Source organism: Hydra vulgaris, chromosome 03, assembly GCF_038396675.1.
Source record: "Hydra vulgaris chromosome 03, alternate assembly HydraT2T_AEP".
Taxonomy (NCBI): domain Eukaryota; kingdom Metazoa; phylum Cnidaria; class Hydrozoa; order Anthoathecata; family Hydridae; genus Hydra; species Hydra vulgaris.
In genome coordinates, this window is record NC_088922.1 from 10,420,001 (window position 1) to 10,441,169 (window position 21,169).

Genomic DNA, 21,169 nt, shown 5'->3' on the forward strand with positions numbered 1-21,169 from the left:
AATGTATCTTTTAAGGAATTAAAAGTTTAGTTTTGGAACATCACAATCATATTATTTTCAAATGACATATGTCTGAACTCAAACAATTTCAGAATAAATTATTTTCCATTTTTAGTTTATTGATTTGATAACAAAGTTCAACTAATGTAAAATGATTAACTTGAAAGATTATAGACCAAACTGTGCTAACCAATCCATTAATGAAGAAAAAACTATTTTATGAGAAAAATGGTGGAATTCGTTTACACAATGGAACTCAATAGTTTTAAGACCAAAATGCTAACATTAACAACTAATAACTTATATTTCATAATGAAGATGAGTTTAGCTTCAGGAATCATTCAAAGAAATCAGCATAAAAAAACGGCAATATATATATGAAATAAGTAAAAAAACAAGTAGGTTACCTGAATTGTTGAAATGTCTGTTTTTTTTCTACTTTTTAATTTTGAACAATGTTTTTAGTTCAAAAGTTTTTCTTTTCACATTTATTTTTGATAATTTATTTGCTATTTTTTCGGTTACTACCACCGGGCCCCAGTTTTACAGTACCGCCATCCCCCCTCTTGTGAGGGCCAAGGTATATATATATATATATATATTGTTTATATATATATATATAAACATATATATATATATATATATATATATATATATATATATATATATATATATATATATATATATATATATATATATATATATATATATATATATATATATATATATATATATATATATATATATATATATATATATATATATATATATATATATATATATATATATATACAATAGGGTGGTGGTAAAAACAACTTTTTTTGAAAATGTCAGCTGACAACCCCTAAATGTGTTTTATATAATAAAATAATACTGGATTTAAAAAATTTTTGAATAAAAAATATTTTTACGAGTGCCACAAGGCCCTTATACATCAAACAGGTCCCTAATAATATAAAAAAAAAAGTTTTTCAAAAGTATGTCATGTTGGGTCTCAAATGATGCAAAAATATATAAAAATTTCAAAAATATGAATTATTTTATAATTAAATTTTTATTTTAGATTTTAGTAAACAAGAAGTTACGTTTTTTAACTAAAAATGAAAAATAGGGAATTTAACAATATTTTTTGATTATAATTTTTTTTTATCTATGTTTTTCTATAAAATGAATATTATTTTTGAAATTTGTATATGATTTTGCTTCGTTTGAGACCCAACATGACATACTTTTGAAAAACTTTTTTTTTTATATTATTAGGGACCTGTTTGATGTATTAGGGCCTTGTGGCACCCGTAAAAATATTTTTTATTCAAAAAATTTTTAAATCCAGTATTATTTTATTATATAAAACACATTTAGGGGTTGTCAGCTGACATTTTCAAAAAAAGTTGTTTTTAGCACCACCCTAATATACAAACCGTAGATGTTGTCCGAAAGTTTTTTCCATATTTTGTTGACAAAAAGTAAAAATTAAAATGCAAGACCGGAATTTTTTTTTTATTAATTGATAGACTGCCTGCCCCAACCAAACCCTCAGTCGATGTAGCAACACTCCCTTGCGGGTCAGGCTAAAAGATAGTAGATGTAGCAGCACTCCCTTGCGGGTCAGGCTATTTGTCAGTCGATGTAGCAGCACTCCCTTGCGAGTCAGGCTATTTGTCAGTCGATGTAGCAGCACTCCCTTGCGAGTCAGGCTATAAGATAGACGATGTAGCAACACTCCGCGCATGATTTACAGTAAAAAAAAATAAAAATAAAAACATTTTATTAAAAAAATTAAAAATAAAAACATTTTATTAAAAAAAAATAAAAATAAAAACATTGTTTATATTGTTAAAAGCATTCAGAATGTTTTTAAAACATTCTGGTCAATTAAATTTGCGTTTTTGTGGTTTTTTTAAAAAATGATTTATTTGTAATTAAATTAATGGTTTTTACTTTCGTCCAACACGCAAATGTTGGACGAAAGTCAAAAGTAATTAAAAGTGACGTATGTGTTGGCGTAAGAATCACTTTTTTCCTTCCGCTCTTCCCAAAGACAACAAACTATAGATCTATATATATATATATATATATATATATATATATATATATATATATATATATATATATATATATATATATGTATATATATATATATATATATATATATATATATATATATATATATATATATATATATATATATATATATATATATATATATATATATATATATATATATATATATATATATATATATATATATATATATATATATTAGGGTGGTCCAAATTTGCAAAATTTCAAACTGATTGAGCAACATTTACAGGTTAACCTGTTATCAAAATTACTTGTCTGGCGTTCCCGCTTGCGATTTTTGTCCCACTTTGGCAGGACGCAAAAAATGTTTTTTTTTACAGGTGTTTCTGTTGTTGAGCTAATATTGATTTGACATTAAACTAAAATTGAACTTTTGAACTGTTTAAGTAGTAAATAAGTGTAAGTAAATAAACTATCAAACGAAGCTATAAAATGGCATCATCTAGATTAAGATTCACTCCAGAGCACTGGCTTATTGGAAAGCCAATTTCTTAGGTATCTACAGCAAGATTACCACCTATGCTGGATGTACTTTAGTTGCTCCAGTTTCTTTATTTAAGTGAAGGAGGAACCCTTCCTGATAGTTATAAATTGTCTTGTGATCCAGTTATTTGTGTTTAGATGTGAGCCAGGATACCAACACAGCGGGTTGACTAATGTGTCAGAAAACTGTCAAACCTGCATCAGAACTATCTGACTTTAAAGGTACACAGAACACAACAACACGATAGCAACAGGATGAAAGAAGACATGTTTAATGGTGACCTTGAAGAATTATTTGATATTGTGACAATAGACGTGATGACAGAAATACAGTACAAAGAAGATTAGGAATTATCATTATTGCTGTTATCCTTACTGGGAATGGCCAGGAAAAACTGTTAGCTTTTCAAAAAATAGATAGAGAAACATTGAAGTAATTGAGAGTCGAAATTTGTGTTCATAGATCAAATGCCTTGTATTCAACACAACAGCTAACAATACAGGACTTCATAATGGTGCATGTGATAGAACTTAACAAGCTCCGGGAACTGAAGTTGTCTGGATTGCATGCTGTTATCATGTCATTAAAGTTGTCCATTCAAATGTTTTCATGTCAGTGTTTGGTCCAACTGAAGGTCCATTAATTATACTAACAAGTGCTTTTAGAAACAATGAAACAAGATGCTTATTATACAGCAATTGATGAATTTGATGTGATGAGCAGGATCCTATATTAAAAACATGCAACAGAAAACGCTTTTTTTATTTACCAGTTGTTCTTGAAACACAGCAGGCAAGGGACGATTATCAGGAATTTTTACGTTCTTCTTTTTTTGCCTTCTGGTTTCTTAGTGTATAGAGACAGCAAGAAATTTTGGTCCAACACATCTTGCAAAATGGATAGCATAACCCATTTACGCACTGAAAATCTTTCTTTTTAAGAATCAGTTTAAGTTGACTGCTCATGAATCTAAGAATATCACAGGTTTGACTCTGTTTTTCAGTCTTGCTTTTGTCATAAAATGGAATGAAGCACCACTTAGATATTTATCCCCTTCAATGACATCAAATTTTTTGTCAAATCTGAAGACCTATTCCAACAAGAATAGGTTCGAATTGGTCTTCAGATTTGATGCTGTGTTGGTATCCTGGCTTGCATCTAAACACTGTTGCCAGTAAGACACATCAAGCATTTTCAATGCACCTCTGGTTTCTCTCTGAACATCTGGTTGGCATGGCATTTTTAGATGACAGAGTTTGAGCATCAATCAAAGAAAAGATGGTACAAAACTACATTGACTGGCATCGACAGACAGTTGGTATTGGAGGATCTGGTAAACAAAAGGACAACATATTTCTTTGATATCCTCATGGAAAAAGATAAAGATAGGTCTTAGACATTCCTTTAGAAACTACCAGAACAATAGACATCTGATCCAGTCTTCAAGAAGTTATATGAACTGGCTACTTACATAGCAGTTGATGTAGCTGAAAAAAGAATCAGTCTTTTTGAAACTGATTCCCTGACAAAGTGACAAAGAACAAGAAACAGAAGGGTTTTGGTTTCATCGATTGGTTGTAAACCATTGCAAGAATTTCCTAATGCCATCAAAGAAATTGCTTATGTCATAGATTATCCACTGCATAACAATTTTTATAAAAACTTTATATAAAACTAAATAAAAACTGTCAAATTCTAAAACTAAATTTTAAATTAGATTGTAATTTTCACTTAAAATTACAACTTTAACTGAATTTCTAAATTTTAATTTAATTTATAATTTTCATTTTAAGTTTGAAATCATAATCAACATTTGACAATAACTATTTTATTTGAGAAAACCTAAAAAATGTCAAATGGGTTGACCTCTAAATATTTTTTTCATTAAAATTTTGCACAGCTGTTAAAATCATAACAAAGAACAAAAGTGACCTTGTGGAGAATTGAAATCTGTTATCATTATTTTTAATATATATATATATATATATATATATATATATATATATATATATATATATATATATATACATACACACACGCACACACATATATATATATATATATATATATATATATATATATATATATATATATATATATATATATATACATACACACATGCACACACACATACAGTAAACTCTCAATAACTCGAACTTTCAGTAACTCAAAGTACTTTCAAATCCTGATTGAACTTTTTCTTCTTATTATTATCCAATAAGTTATTTTAATAACTAAAATCATTTAATGAAAATCATTTAACTAAATCATTTTCTTTGTCCTTTGAAAGTTCGAGTTATAAAGACATACATATATTGCATATATTTATATGCATTTGCCAAGATTTTTTATCCACCTGAATTCATACAAAAACTTTCAGATATACACATTATCATAAAGATATATATATAGAAGACCAGTATGCAGATTTGAAAAGAATAGAACTTTTTTGTTAACAGTAAATGAGAAATTCAAAATCTCTATTGAATGAAATGAGAGTAAGTAGTTAGACTCAATATTCTAGGTTTTTAATTGAAGATTTAAATTCTCTGCTAATAGTAGTGAGAAGACTGATAGGACAATAGTTAGAGGGGGTCTATGCGATTTACAGAGTTTTTTAAAATTAAAACAATAATGGCCATTTTTCAGCAATCATGTAAACGAAATTCAGTTAATCACTTACAATTTGTCAGTACCACTAATTATAGAAGAGTTTCATTGAGAATTTTGCAATGGATGCCAGTGAGATTTATATGTTTAACAAAAAATTAACCTGTTTCTCTTTGATGACAGAAACAATGCAGTCATAAGATTTAAAAGATGAATACTTTCATGGTTGCTGCTTAAACAAGTCATTACTCATTGTTCTTCTTCACAAAAATTATTTTTGTATAGTACACCATTCACCATAGGGCAAACAAAAATAAATTATTTAGTGGCTCTAGGATTATTGTCTGGGTGATGACAATTCCCATAAACAATGCAATGCTAATTCCATAATTTTTTAGTTTGTTTTATTTTTATTTAATCTTGCTTTTTATTTTTCATCTTTTTTTTTTCTTTAAAAGTTTTTACCTTATATAATCATTAGGTCTGTTGTTAACGAAAACATAATTTTTTGTTGGCATTAAGTTCTGAATTAAAAAGTTTTTTTTTTCTTGCTCTTCTAAAAAACATCATCTTTTTCAGAAATAAATAATTTTTGGTGAAACTTAAAATGCTTAGATTGCTGACAGCAACAAAATTTTTAGGATTTTGGATATGCGCCTAAAAGTCGTATTGAACTCTTCATGGAAGGCAATGAGCATATAGAGGAAGAGCAGCAGCAGTTTAGAAGTTTATGCAAGCTTCATAATAGGGTAGATAGTGAAAACAGAAATGGTTCTAATATTGTACATGATGATTTGACGCCATGCTCATCAGCTGTAAGTTCTTTTTTCTATTATTAATTCTGAGTTAATATAAATGTAGCAATGTTATAACTATTATAATTATGTTATATATAACTATTATGTTATATATAACATAATTACTGTAAGCTTTGAATACCAATATGGTCAAAATATTTTTGTACTAACATTTAAATTTTTTATATGGACATGATTTTTTAAGTTTTTAAAACATTTAAAATTCATGACATTAGAAAAAGTTATAGCTGTTTTAGCATTTTTCTATCTTCAATTTTCTTTGTTTCAGTACTTAAGTTACTAATCTTAAAAATTCTGTCTCAATTTTTTTTTTACTCTCACAATAAAGGTACTCAAATTAAATTAAGGTACAAACTCTTAGTAAAAGTTTTATTTCAGTAAAACTAAGATGATTCAGTACTGTTTCTGTATTGGAAATTTGAAATTTTCAAATTACATTCTTTTAGTTCAAACTTGTCCTGTACAAGTTTGAACTAAAAGAATGTAATTTTCTACAAATCAGTTTAAATTAAAATTCAATATTAAAAAGCAGTTTCATCTTTCTTTAAATCTACAACAATGAAATTTATTAAATGAAGAATGAGGAAAAGCACTCATTGATTTATTGTAATATCATTACTTGATTGGTTGAAAATATAATTTATAAATGTGAATTTTTAACTAGATGAATATATGATCAAGCATGTTCATATTCATTAATGGAAGCTGTGGGTTTAACCAAATAAAGATTTACAGTACAAAACAGTTACGGACTATTACAGTATTACAGTACGACAATATTACAGATTACAGTACCACAGATTACAGTATTACAGATTACAATTTTTATAGATTATAGTATTACAGATTGCAGTAGCAATCAAGATTTTGTTGCATGTGCAAAAGTTTAGAACAATTTTATGTATATGATTTTCCAGAACTATTTTTTTTAATCTTTCTGGTCTTTTTTAAAATTTTTATAGTACTGAACTTTTATAAAAAATTTAAATGATATTGACAAAAATACTAAAATTGCAAAATCTTTTTTTATAAGCTTTTGATGAACTTTTTTTTTCTCGCTTTTTTATACCTGTTGCCAAAACTAGGCATAGTGTAAATTTGCACAAGTGCAAGTTGGTTTAAACAAATGTTATTTTGTTAGAAACTGGCATAAATGCACCATGAGAATTCTTAATCACTGGCATAAGTGTGAATTATGCAATTTTATAAAAAAGTAAAGGGCATACAACAATAGTTAACTAGTACACTAAGTAAGGACACTCTCACCAAAATTTACATACATCCTATTGGTTTTTGGTTGGGTAAGCTGTAATTTCATTTTTTAATATTTATTTATTTTAAAAAAGTTAAAATTGTTTGGTGCAAGTATGCTAGTTTGCACTTATGCCAACTTGTGCTTATTCAGGTTTTTGAAAATTCAATTTTTTATTAAATTTTTTTTTGGAAATTTGAAAACAGCATAAGTAGATTTTTGTTGATAAAAAATCTGATATTATTTTAGCATCACATCAAAATCTGTTATTATTTTACTATAACATCAGAACTCTAATTTGTTACATAAACTTTTAATTATGATGGAGGACTTTTAACGTTTTTACATAATGAATTTGTTTTTGATTTAATGCATTTTAACACAAAAAGCAAAAAATGTTTTCTTATAGCAAAGTGTGGGGGAAAAAACTATGAGAATAAAAATTTTTAGAGCATGTTATACATGGTACAGTAAAAGACTTTGGTTGACAAAGACAAGGTTGTAAATTAGGAGCTTTTGCTTTGTCTTATATCGAGTTACATTCCAACAATGTCATCAATTTTTGCATCACAGTGCTGCGTTTTTTTTATACCTATTTTGAGTACTTTGAAATTGCTAATTTTTTTTGTAAATTATTAAATTATATATATACATATATATGTATGTATATATATATATATGTATATATATATATATATATATATATATATATATATATATATATATATATATATATATATATATATATATATATATATATATATATATATATATATATAAATTAGTAGAAAATCACTTAACAAAAATTTTTCTCATTTAACATTGTGCTTCATAAAGACTTATCAGAAGATTTCTGATGACTCTTTATTGATAAAACACAGTGTTAAATGAAAAAAAATTTTGTTAAGTGGTTTTCTACTAATTTATAATTCCACTGTTCTTTTAAGAACATTGAGCACTCTACTTTGTAGAATACATTTTAAAATTGTTTAAATATATATATATATATATATATATATATATATATATATATATATATATATATATATATATATATATATATATATATATATATATGTATACACATAGTGCTGGCAAAAAGTCTTGCAACAAGGCACAATTTTACACAAATCAATGTTTGCAATGTGTACACAAATGCAAAAAGTCTTGCAACATCATAATTACTTTTCATAATTACTTCCAAAAACAATAATACTTTCAAAAATATTATATTTTCACCAAAAACAAGTTCAATTATTTTTATTACATTGTATAATCATTTTAAACAGATGTACTATTAATATTTGGTAGGATATCCTTTGTTTTTTAACACAGCACAAATTCGTTTGGACATGGATTTGGCAAGATTTTCACATAGTCCTGATGTAATTTCTGTACACTATACCTGACGAATAGCATTTTTTAAACCATCTAATGAACTGCAGTTCTTAGCAGATACACGCTTCTTGATTAACATCCAAAGATTTTCAATTGGGTTGAGATCTGGAGAATTTCCAGGCCAATCAAGCAACTGTATGTTTTTTGATCCAAGCCACTGCTTCACAGACTTCGCAGTGTGGCATGGTGCTGAATCATGTTGAAAAATTGTGCACTGATGAATAATCATGAAATTGATTAGAGATTCATCCAAAACGTTGAGGTACTTTTTTGCATTCATAGTTTCTCCTTTGGACAAAAAGTATAAATCTCCGAGGCCATGAGTAGAAAAACAACCCCACACCATTACAAAAGGTGAATGCTTCACAGTTTTGTATGTGTGTTTAGGATTGGTAGGATTAGAACTAGTAGGTCGACAAACAAAAAGCCTAACAGAGAACTGATGAAACATAGACTCATCACTGAACATCACCTGTGTCCACTGCTCTTCTATCCAATCTTGATGCTTCTTGTAGAACTCAATGCGCTTTTTTCTCATCTTTTCAGTTACTAATGGCTTCTTAAATGGCCTTCGTGCAGGTAAGTTTAATTCCGCAGAAAGTCTGTGACAGATTGTGCGCTTTGAGACATTAGAAAGTGTTGGTATGCTGTTCTGTAGGTCACCAGAGGTTATTGAAGGATTCATCTTGACCATTGTTACCATCCTGAGGTCAGTACGCTGTGAAGTGACTCTAGAACGTCCAGACCTCTTTTTAGGAGACAGGGGGATAACCTGCTTTACAACACGCCAAATTGTAGTGCGTTCAATCATGTAAATTGTTGCAATGTCTGCATGAGACATACCACTTTTAGCAAGACGTTGAATGCATGCTTTTTCTTCTTTACTAAGCAGCCGAATCTTAGCCATGATTTTCACTGAATTAACTGTTTAAGCTACAAAATTGTCTTTATAAATATATTTATACCTAAAGATAAAAATATAAGATAATAGCACTGAGCCTACTGGCGTGGAAACATTGATTTGTGTAAAATTGTGCCTTGTTGCAAGACTTTTTGCCAGCACTGTGTATATATATATATATATATATATATATATATATATATATGTATATATGCATATATATATATATATACATATACATACATACATACATACATACATGCATACATAACTCCATAAATACCTACATACATACATAGATACATCCATGCATACATACTTACATACATACATCCATGCATCCATCCATACATACATACTTACATACATACATACACACATACAAATATATATATATATATATATATATATATATATATATATATATATATATATATATATGCATGTCTATAGGGTCATTCCATGCCAAATAGAGTAAATTTTTATGAAGTTTTTCATGGACCATCTCAGATTTTGCTAAAATATTTCAACTTTTTAGATATATATGAGAAAAGCCTGATTTGAAAATTTCAGATCAATATTTAATATTTTTCATGAAATTTCACTCTACAAGCAAAAAGGTTTTTTTTTAGCTAATAAATTTTGATCAAGTTGATTTTATACTTTAATTATTTTAAGACAGCATATCTACTATAGATAAATTAAAAAAAAAAAAGTTTGGCATCTTAGCTTTTTCCATGGCGGGCTAATGTTGATTTTTTTGTTTTGAAGTTTTTTGTGATTTCAAAAGGCTTAATCTTAAAAACTAATTAAAAATTAAACTAAATTGCCTGCTGATCTACATTTGGTGGGTAAATCAAAAAAAAAAAAAAAGTTGATTGATAATAGGCAAGCTGCATTTAAAAGTTATATGTCATCAAAATAAGCTGGATCAATGTTTTTTAAAATTGGTCCCTGATCCAAAGCTTCTGTTAACTAGATCGCACTTTTTTTTTCTTCAAATTTGTAAAAGCAGTAATTGTAGAGTGTTAATAAAAATTTGAAGAGTAGCTGGGAGGAAATGGTTACATTTAAAATGTTATGAGAAAGTATATATTCATCATTTATAAAAGTCTTTATATAAAACAAAGAAGTGTAAAAAAATTCAAATTTAGTAATGTTAAAACATACTGAAACATTTATCAAGTTTTACAGTTTGACTTTCACTTGAAAATTGCATTTTGTCAAGCTCTCCTTAATTTTGATCTATAGCATTTATTTCCATGAAAAAAATCATTATATAGTTTAAAAAATTTTTGCTTATCAACATGCTAGCGTGGCCGAGTGGATAGCGCGCAAAGCTTCTGAACAAATAAGCAGTGGTTCGAGTCCTACCACTGTTGACTTTTTTTTTTTTTAATTTTTTTTGATTATTTTAAAATACAAAATACTTTTGAAGTTTTATAAAGATAATATACAATCATATGTAACAATATTATACACTTTAGGAAATAAAAAGATTTTTTAAAAAGCTAAAAATTCTAAAAACATCAAAACACCAAGAGAAAAAATTTGTAGAAAATGTGTCATGATTGAGATACTTTTGTTAATAATGTGCTCAGGTAATTAGTACTAATAAGCTACGGGTAGTCTGTAAAAAAATTGTCTGAAACTTAATAAAGAAAAAACTCAATAAGACAGTCCTGCTACTCCAGTATGTGCTGCTGTGAAGGCAAAAAAAAAAAAAACGTAGCTAGAAAAAACTTTATAACTTTCTTTTGACAATTAAAAGTTTTTTTGCTACATTTATTTTTTTACTATAAATATAAGCTGCAGCTGTTATTCAAAACGTTAATATGCTTATTACGTTTTTTGAAAGAAATAATTTTTATGACTTTTTCAGAACTCTTTGAAAATATGTATTCAATAACGTTTTTAAACAACGAAACTAGCTTATTTTGTAAAAAAAAATTAAAATTTTTTCTTCTTACCTTTAGGTGTTTTAAAACACAGTTGCAGTATGGATGATTCAACGAATATGTTGAAATGAGATAGTTAGAAGCAAAATTTAAAAGTTCTTAACAAAACCAACTAAACCAAAAAAATTAAAAGTAATTGCAGTTCAGTGCACTTAAAAATTTTAAGTATAGTATATTGGTGTTTGCAAAGAAGCATTATATAAATTGTTTTTTAAAATAAAACTTATTTTTTTAAAACTTTGTTGTATAGGCAGGTTTGGCACTTAACCATCCCTATAAAAACAATATATATAAAAAAAATATGATATTTGAAATATAAAAAATCCACTTATATAACATTTTATTCAGGATCGTATGTAATGTAAAAAAACTTTTCTAATAATGACAAGTCTTTTTTGCTCAAACTGTTTTGTTTTGATTTTTTGTAGGTATGTTATTATATTTAAAAAACTTGACAAGATTGAAAAAACATAAAACATATTGTCTCATTTAAGTGGAAAGTTTGAAACTTCAATTTTAGATTTGCCCCTCTCTTGATATTTTCTGATTGCTAAAGTTACGCCATCTGCTTTTTAGACCATTAAAAATTATAGACAAAGCTTCTTTGTAAATCATTGAAACCACAATTTTTTTGCGTATGTGATGTCACTTTGTGGCAAAAAACTAGAAAAACAAACTAAAAATAAGATTTTATTAAATTTTTTTTAAAAAACTCCCATTAAAGATATATAGAGTATATTTTTATGGGATATATTCTAATAATAGACAAAAACTATTTACTTATTACTATTGCAATAAATTCACTCTCTTATTCGTGAAATAATATCTGTACCAATTTTATATACTTTTATGCAATTATATGCAACATAATTAAAATTAATCAAAAAATAAAATAAAAAAAAAGATAAATGCAAAAGGAAACTTGACTCATAAAGGTTTATTTTGTCACAAACTGATGTCAAAACGCAAATTTTTTTGGGATTAGCATTTAATAGCTGAGACTATTATTCTTTGGTTTTTAATCATAATCATAAGAATGAAATTTTTTTTTTATAACTACATTTTAGTGGTCTAAGATCTTCTTAGTTCCATTTGTATAGCGTTATGTACAAAGGTCTGTAAGCATATGTTGAATTTGCAGGCATTATATGGAATAATCGTTTATAATAGTCTTAAACCCCCCAAAGCTCTTAAACCCCCCCAAAACAAAACTGATGACAGCGCACTTAACCACTAAGCTATCAATGAAATGCATTTCGCAGAAAAACAAAACTAATTATAAGTCTCTTATAAGCTCTACGTATGTGGAAAAGGTGCACATGTTAAGTTTTTTGCTCTTGAATGTTTTTTTCAGAATAAATTGTTTTACTAAAAAATATTGAAGTAAATTAGGAATAGGTATATAAATAATCAGTGTGAAATAGATATTTATAGAAATGGTAGGTATGGTAAAAACCTGTGTTTTACAGATCTGGAAAGCTAGGATATATAAGGAATTGAAAGCATAGAAAAGTTAAAAGAAAGTATGGAAAAGAAAATAAAGTATAATAAAGTTTGGTTTGGAATAGACTTACAAAAAGTAATATTTTTACGGGTCCGATCTCAACTAGTTTCTTAAATAACTTATCTAAAGTTTACTTTTTAATAAATTTTTTTTATTTTTTATAAAATAATTTTTTTCCCTAACTTTGTACAGACACTTTTATAAATGATCAATATATACTTTTTCAAAACTTTTTAAATGTGACTATGCCGTTTTATCTCCTCTTCATTTATAATCCCAAAAGATTATGAATGAAGTCTCTAAAAGTCATGTAAGTTTTCCATAAAAACAAATTAAAGGTTTGTTTTTCTTTTTAAAACTTGGAAATTAACAAAATAAATAATTGCATTGAATTAAATAATGTTATTTGTTATAAAATAATAACTATAATGATAAGTCGCAGCAAGAAAATATTACATTAAACTAAATAAAAGTGCTAAATTTAGCATAAAGTAGATATGTTTTTTGTTTTTTCTCACTTTCGCTTTAAAGAAGTTGCAACCTTTTAAGAAGCGGAATTTCTTTGCTGGCACAGTTTTGAACTTTTTCAAGTTTTTTAATGCTGTGTGCAGAAAGAGAATTCCATACAGGAGCAGAATACTCTAGATGAGGTCTGACCAGTGATGTGTAAAATCTCTTCCAGATATGTATTTTTATAGATAAAAGCTTTCTTTAGTTGACCAAAAATAAAATTAACTTTTGATGATATTATTTTGATATGGATGTTCTATTTGAGGTTGTGTGAAATGCAAATGCCAAAATCTCTTTCATTGTAAAAGGAATCGAAAAGCTGCATCCCTTGTGGAGTTAAAATATAGTATTGGTGGTTATGAATTTTTGCTTTTGTTGAAATGTAGGATAAGGCACTTCTTGTAGTTAAGACGTAAGCGCCAGGTTGTACTCCAAGATGTGATTTGATTTATATTGTTCTGGAGCATAACTGGGCCATCTGGGGTCTGTAATCTCATTGATGTATAAGATAAATAGAAGAGGTCCTAGAAAAGACCCTTGTGGGACACCACTAATGACTGGTAACCAATCTGAATTAGCAGAACTTATAACAACTCATTGTGTGAAAGAAAAGACTTTATCCTATTAAGTAGCATATAAGAGACACCATAACCAGAGAGTTTGTGGAGCATAAGATCATAAGTAGGTGTGTCAAATGCTTTTTCATTATCTAGATATAAAGCATCTACACTAAAGCCTCTTGCCATTGAATATGAGATCTGATCTACAGTTTTCAATAAATTGGTAATGCATGATTTGTTTGGAACAAATCCGTGCTGATTTTGAGATAAAAGGCTATTAACAGATAGAGACTCAGTTCAACAATCTTTTACAATACGCTCTAGGAGTTGGCAGCAGACATATGTTAAAGAAATGGTTTGTAGTTTGATGCATCAAGTTTAGATCCTTTTTTGTAAAGAGGTGTGATATTAGCTTCCAGCCATGCAGCTGGAACTAGACCTTCAGAAATAGATTTTATAAGTATATAAGTAATATGCACGTTCAGAGATGAAGAACATTTCTTGAGGATGTGTGGGTGAATGCCATCTACGCCTGCTGGTTTATGCAAGTTGTGTTTTGATAGTAGTGATTTTATGTAGTTCTAATTAAATTTATTCAAGACTGGCATCTCATTAATCCCAGAAAATGTGAGTTTCTTGAATGCTGGCAACAAATGGCTTAAACTTAAAGGAGTAAAAACAGAAAAGAAATTGTTAAGGATTGTAGTTATATTGCTTTGATCAGTCGTATCGTTGCCATTTGATTCTTTCATAGATCTTATTTAATTTTTAACTTTAGGTTTCATGTTTATATGTCGATAGATAACTTTTGAATTTATCTTGGCTTTTTCTGATACAATTTTTCATATTCAGTAATAAAATGAACAAGAGTTTTTTTTACTTTTTTGCAGCAATATTTTTATTTTTCAAAGTCTGAACACCAGCTTCGGTTTTTGCTTCTATAATAAAGTTTATTTTTTATTAGAGAGATTACTTCTTTTGTGCAAAACAGAAAAAATTGTGATTTAATTTCTGGTATTTAAAGATTACATCCCTCAATATAGATAGGTTGTAACATTTCATAACATTTATCAATATTTAAATTTTTAAAACAATAAACCCAGTTGATATTATTAATCAATAGTTACCGTTTTTAAAATCTTGTTGAGATGAGGAAAAGTCCTCAGCTAGCACGTTTGTGGTGTATACAGTGTAATTAGACTATGTGGTGCTGTAAAGGTTAAAGTCTTCTGTGATTAGAAGATCTGAGAAATACTTATTTTCCACTAATTTAGATGCAGAATTTAGAGAGGCTTTTGTTTTCTTTCTCTTTCCTGGACTTTATGTGCATTTGCATCAAGTAATTCTAATTGAGTGTTTGATCTAGTTACTTTGCCTCTTCCAGAAACAACTGAGGCCCAGCTGGAGTTTGTTGGGTTGCTGTTGCTAATGTTAGGTTCCGAAGTAAGTAATGAAATGATGTTTACATACTTGGCTTGCTGTTCCTCTAAAGATTTTACTTTTGCTTCTTGAATAATTTTAAGATACTCTATTTGTTCACACAAACTAGAGTTTTTGTCTTTAAGTATATGAATTTCATTTGTCATAGCTGTTTTAAATGCAAGAAACTTATACTGAATTTCTTCATTTTTACTTAAAACATAAGCAACTGAATTAGCTTTCAGTTGTGTTGCTGACATTTTTAACGTCTGACCTTTGTGAAGTTTGTAGTTTTTATCAAGTTAGGAGGGTTACCACCTTTAATAACAGTGGATTATCTTCTAGATTTGAAATATTTTATATATTACTTAGCTTGTTAACACTTATAAAGATAATAAAACTAGAGTTGTTAATGTGTTTTTTTCCATGATAAAATATTGATGTTTATAACTTTATAACCCCAATAGATAAAAACTTAAAACCTCTACTTTATAAAACCTCCACTTTATAACGCAATTTTAAAAAAATGAAAATCAAACAAAATGTTTTGCATTTTGTAAATCAAAGTGATAAACAAAACTTACAAAAGTTTTAAATACAAAATGTATGACACCTAATATTTTAAGATTTTTTTGAATCAGAGGGTACCCAACAAAGATCATCTCTGCATGGCTATCTGAATTTGCTACATAAAGAAGACTTTTTCATAAATTTAATATGAAGATTTTGATGCTCTTCTGAAATTCTAAGAATATTTCCTAAATACTATTTAGGAAATATTCCTACATGTCCACATATGTTCCAGGTGTGTAAACTTAAAATTTCATTAATATATAACTTTGCAGGTAGAAATATCTACATTGGTGCGAACACCATCAAATGAAAATCTTCCTATTTTTAATGAGGTAAGTGACATTGGTATAAAACTGTGGTGGTTTTGTGTCTCAGCTGTTGTAGAAGAAGAATAATATAATCATAATTATATTATGAGCCATCACTAAAAAAGATGTGTTCAAATAATTGTAATTGTTTAAGTTTATCAATAACATTAATGATAAAGCAATGAACAGCATCTGTTTCATGTTTCAGATGATCTAATATAACACAATACTTGGGCTATCAAGTTTTTTATCTTTTTGAAAATAAACAACCAAGGGGTGCAAAGTTGTCTTTTATTCCAGTGAAAACCTCGCATTGCACCCTGTATTAGAAAACTATAGTTTTATTCAAAGCCAAGAAGTTGGAATATATGTTGGAAGTAGGTGGCTTTACTTTTTGATATAAAATAATGCTATCATAAATTATCTAACTGTTCACAAACCATTTCAATGAATTCATCTAAGGTAAAGTTGCTGGTGTTAAAGTACATTGGAAATTTGATTTTTGCCATTGATAAAAATTAACTTTAAACCTTTAATATCAATATGCTCTTGTAATCAGTTATTCCTGGAATTTTCTGTACACAAAGCTTTGCGTTTTAATGGTACTGATGAACTGCATGCAGACCAGAAGCACCACCCACAGAAATGCACCTTTTGAGTCACAAAATTTTGAAAATCTAACTTTAAAATAATTATGTTTTACTTTTAGATTCAATATGAAGTTCTTTCATATTGATTAAATAAAGTTTTTTTTGGATGTGTTGCTTTATATCATCTACTTTAGCTGAAACAAACTCTTTCCTGGAAAAAAATTGAATATTCATCCCATTGATAGAATTAAACAACCTCTGCAGTTACCTCTTAGCTTAGCTTAGTTAACACGATTTTGGAGAAAGTTTCGATGATGTTCCACTTTGTTTTCTTAAATTTCTTGCTTGTCAAATTTTTTTAAAGTAAAAAAATACTGCTGAGTTTTTTCTATTGATTAACTGTCTGAAGTGTAAGAAGTGTGGTTTTTCTGAATGTTGTCTAAATCTTTGTTTATTTTTATTAAACGTTTGTTTGAAGCAGTTTTAACTTCATCAAGTGCAGCTCTACACATAATAAATTAGCAACAACCTTTTGTGTAAGAACTCTTATGTTATCGACTCAATGCTTTCCATATGCAACTCTATCTTTAATTGAAACAAGTTGAAGAGGTGAGCATCCAAAATTTGCAACACTTTAATTAAGATCTTATCTTAATGTGAGACTGTCAACATGAATTTCTTTTTTCTGAGGTTCATTTTCTTATGTATCATAATGCTTGCAATGCGATGTTTTTTTGCAATTAGTACAGATTTTTTGAACAGTTATTAAACCAAAATCTTGTGCATATGAAAGACCAATAACTCTAAGAGAATCTATAAAATAAAAGATATTATTTATTAAATATTGTGTAACATGTACTTATTCCCAAAGATTTTTGTGTTAAATTGAAGATATTAGTTTAAATATTAAAACTTAATTTTCACTTTTTTTTTAAAGGATTACAACAATACCTTCAACAAGTAAATTTTCTTATGAGAGTTGCAAATAAAATCTATGGGGTTTACTTTGGTTCTCAAAAAAAGAAGCTCTTGGTTTAGTTTATACCTAAACTAAACCAAGAGCTTTTTGCTAAGAGCTAAACTAAACCAGTACTTAATAACATTTACTTTTTTTAGACTTTCTAAATTTAAAAAGATGGAACTGTTCATTTAACACTTTACCAATACAACAAGGAGAGAGCTCAGGCATTCTACTCATCATTAATTAGTTTTAAAAAACAACAAGAATTTATTTGGTATTTTTTAATTTGGACATAACAGTATTATAAATTTTGACAAAACAGTTTTTTTCATTAAAAAAAGTTAAGTTTTTATGGAAAATTTACCTGACTTTTAAAGACTTTTAGGATTATAAATAAGTGCCCATTAAATCTTTTAGGATTATAAATAAGTGCCCATTAAATTTTTTAGTTTTTATTGATTAATACTCTTCTATTGATGGCTATAGAAATTTTCAGAAAGTAAAAAGGTGCCATCTTAGGTAACAGATGCTTTCATCGCGGATCAATTTAAAAAAATCTTAATCCGACTTTTTTTGATGACTTTGCAGCTCTTTAATGAACTATTTTTTAACTAATTTTTTTTTAATGTTTACTCACCACGTGCAGATCAACAGGCAATTTGATTTGCATTAATTTTTAAATTTGATTTTAAGATTAAACTTATTGAAATCAAAAAAAATTTCAATTCCAAAATAAAAATTTCAACTTTAACCCGCCATTATGGAAAAAAATAAGACGGCACATTTTTTTTTTTAATGTATCCGTGGCAAACTTGCTTTTGACAATCTTAAAACAATTGAAGTATAACACTAACTTGTTCAAATGTTATTACCTGTTAAAAACGATTTTTAAAAAAAAACCTTTTTGCTTGTAGAGTGAAATATCATGCAAAATAGCCCTCTACTTAAATAGTAATTTTTCAAGAACCGTATTAGATATTGATTTGAAACTTTCAAAACATGCTTTTCTGATATGGTCCTCTGAGATGTGGCCCTCTACTTGGCATGAAATGTATCTATATATATACATATATATATATACATATATATATATATATATATATATATATATATATATATATATAATATATATATATATATATATATATATATATATATATTAACGTCATTCTTGTGTAGGAGCCTAATATCATTGTGTGATTTTTTGGTGGAATAATGGAATAGCATCAAAGATTGCGAAAAAATCTATCAATCTTATTACATTGTTATTGAAAGTTTAAAGAACACATTTTTTTTACAGTTCTTAAAATATTTTTTAAGTTTTTCTTAACAAGGCTGTTTAAAAACCAAAATTGTTTTTTAGGTATTTTATAAAGTATTTTATAAGTTTATTTTGTGTAATTTATTTGTAAACGGTTGTTGTTTTTTAAAGAAAAATGTTTATGATGAAATCCTTAACTTTGGTAACTCTATTTATTTGCAATTTATGGTAATTCATCCGTTTAAGAATAAAAACAGTTAAAAATTAGGCATATGCCCTGTTTAAGTGCGACTTTCATAGGTCTTTGTCAGTCTTTAAGATTTCGGGCAAAAAAGTCCTCTAATATACTACGATTGTGATGTACAAAAAATCCTCTATACAACAAACAGTGCCGTGGCTAGTCGGTCGGAAGCCCCCCTAAAACCTGTCATTAAGACCCCATAATCCTAAAACTTCACTAGGTGTTACAAAAAAAAGCTCTTTAAATTTGCAAAAGAGCCTTCTAAGTTCACTGGGTCCCCCTCCTTCCAATTAGGATGTTTGTAGTAGTCTAGCCACGGCTCTGTAAATAAAAATGGGTAATATTTTTATTCCTATACTCTAGAGTATTGGAATAAAAATAAGAAACTAATATGTTATAAATTATTAATGTTAATAATTAATAACATTTATAATTTATTATTTATATAAATTATTGTTAATAATTAATAACATTTAATAATAATTGTAATTGTTATTAAAATGTTATAACAATTATGAAAGTAATATTTTATAAATAACTCCCTAAAAACCTTAGCAAAACTTTTTTGAACCCATTACAGGGTCCCCAAAATTTTGGGACCCTCGGCTACAGCCTAGTTAGTCTGTAGGTAAATCCGGATGATGTAAATATCAAAATTAACAATACCTGCTCTAATTAATGGATTTATCAGACTGATATTTAACAGAATGAATTTATTATATATATATATATATATATATATATATATATATATATATATATATATATATATATATATATGCATCAGTGCCGTGGCTAGGCTCCCCCAAATTTTAAAATTTTAGAGCCCTTGTGACAGGTTTTAGCAGGGGGCCTCGGACCCAGTAGCCACGGCACTAGCATATATGCAAATTTAATATTGTAAAGCGAAATTACATTGTTTCGTAATTACAAAGTTTTGTAACTTTGCTTTACTTATAATTTCGAACCTTAACATCTTTCGTCATTTTGCATTACATTTTCAAAAGATTATTTTTACAATAAAAAAACTCTGAAATAAATATTAAAAATCAGAAGACTTAACGGAAAAATATTTGCGGACAAAAAAGTTCATAATAAACCAAAAAATAATTACAAAATGTCTAAGTAAATAACCAATCAATATAAACAAAATAAACTGTCATTTTGATTAAAAAAATAAGCTAATGTTATAATGAAAAGTTTGTTTATTAAGTGAGGAATTTTTCATTTTATGTGGAACGCTTCTTTACTTTTAATTTATGCTTCAATTAATTGCAGAAACTTATCAATTAGATAAGTTTTTACAATTAAGGCGTGTAAGTAAATGTTTATATATTTGGGATTTTTATCAGTTCAAGGTGCTCAATAATTCTAACTTTTAAATGTCTGAAAGTTTTTCCAATATAACTGGCATTACAACTAACACAATACTAATAAGATACAAAATAATTTTTGTTTAAAAGACCATTTCCAAAGCTTAAATCTTATGTTATCTTAAATCTCATGTTGTTTACAAATTTTCTTGCGCTGGCTGTAATACCAGTAATATTTTTTTGCATTTAATCTAGTGATTTTTTGCTCGGTTTTAATGGGTTATTAGGCTGGCGGTTTTTTGCATCTGATGTTTAGATATTTATATCAGTTTTATAATGCGTGAAAGCATTTTTATATATTTTAAATGATAATGGTTATGATATACACTCTGTCAAAAAAGTTTTCATCCACCTATCCTGTAT

General features: G+C 27.4%; 1 protein-coding gene across 1 annotated transcript in view; it reads left to right on the forward strand.

The window, feature by feature from the left end:
• Window positions 1-19,389, forward strand: part of LOC101236894 (mucolipin-3) — a 57,464-nt gene extending 38,075 nt beyond the window's left edge. The window contains exons 12-13 of the mRNA XM_065792304.1: window positions 5,821-5,994; window positions 19,111-19,389. Coding sequence (XP_065648376.1) covers window positions 5,821-5,994; window positions 19,111-19,131 — 195 coding nt within the window. The 3' untranslated portion in view covers window positions 19,132-19,389. The remainder of the gene's footprint in view (window positions 1-5,820; window positions 5,995-19,110) is intronic.
• Window positions 19,390-21,169: the final 1,780 nt, after the last annotated feature.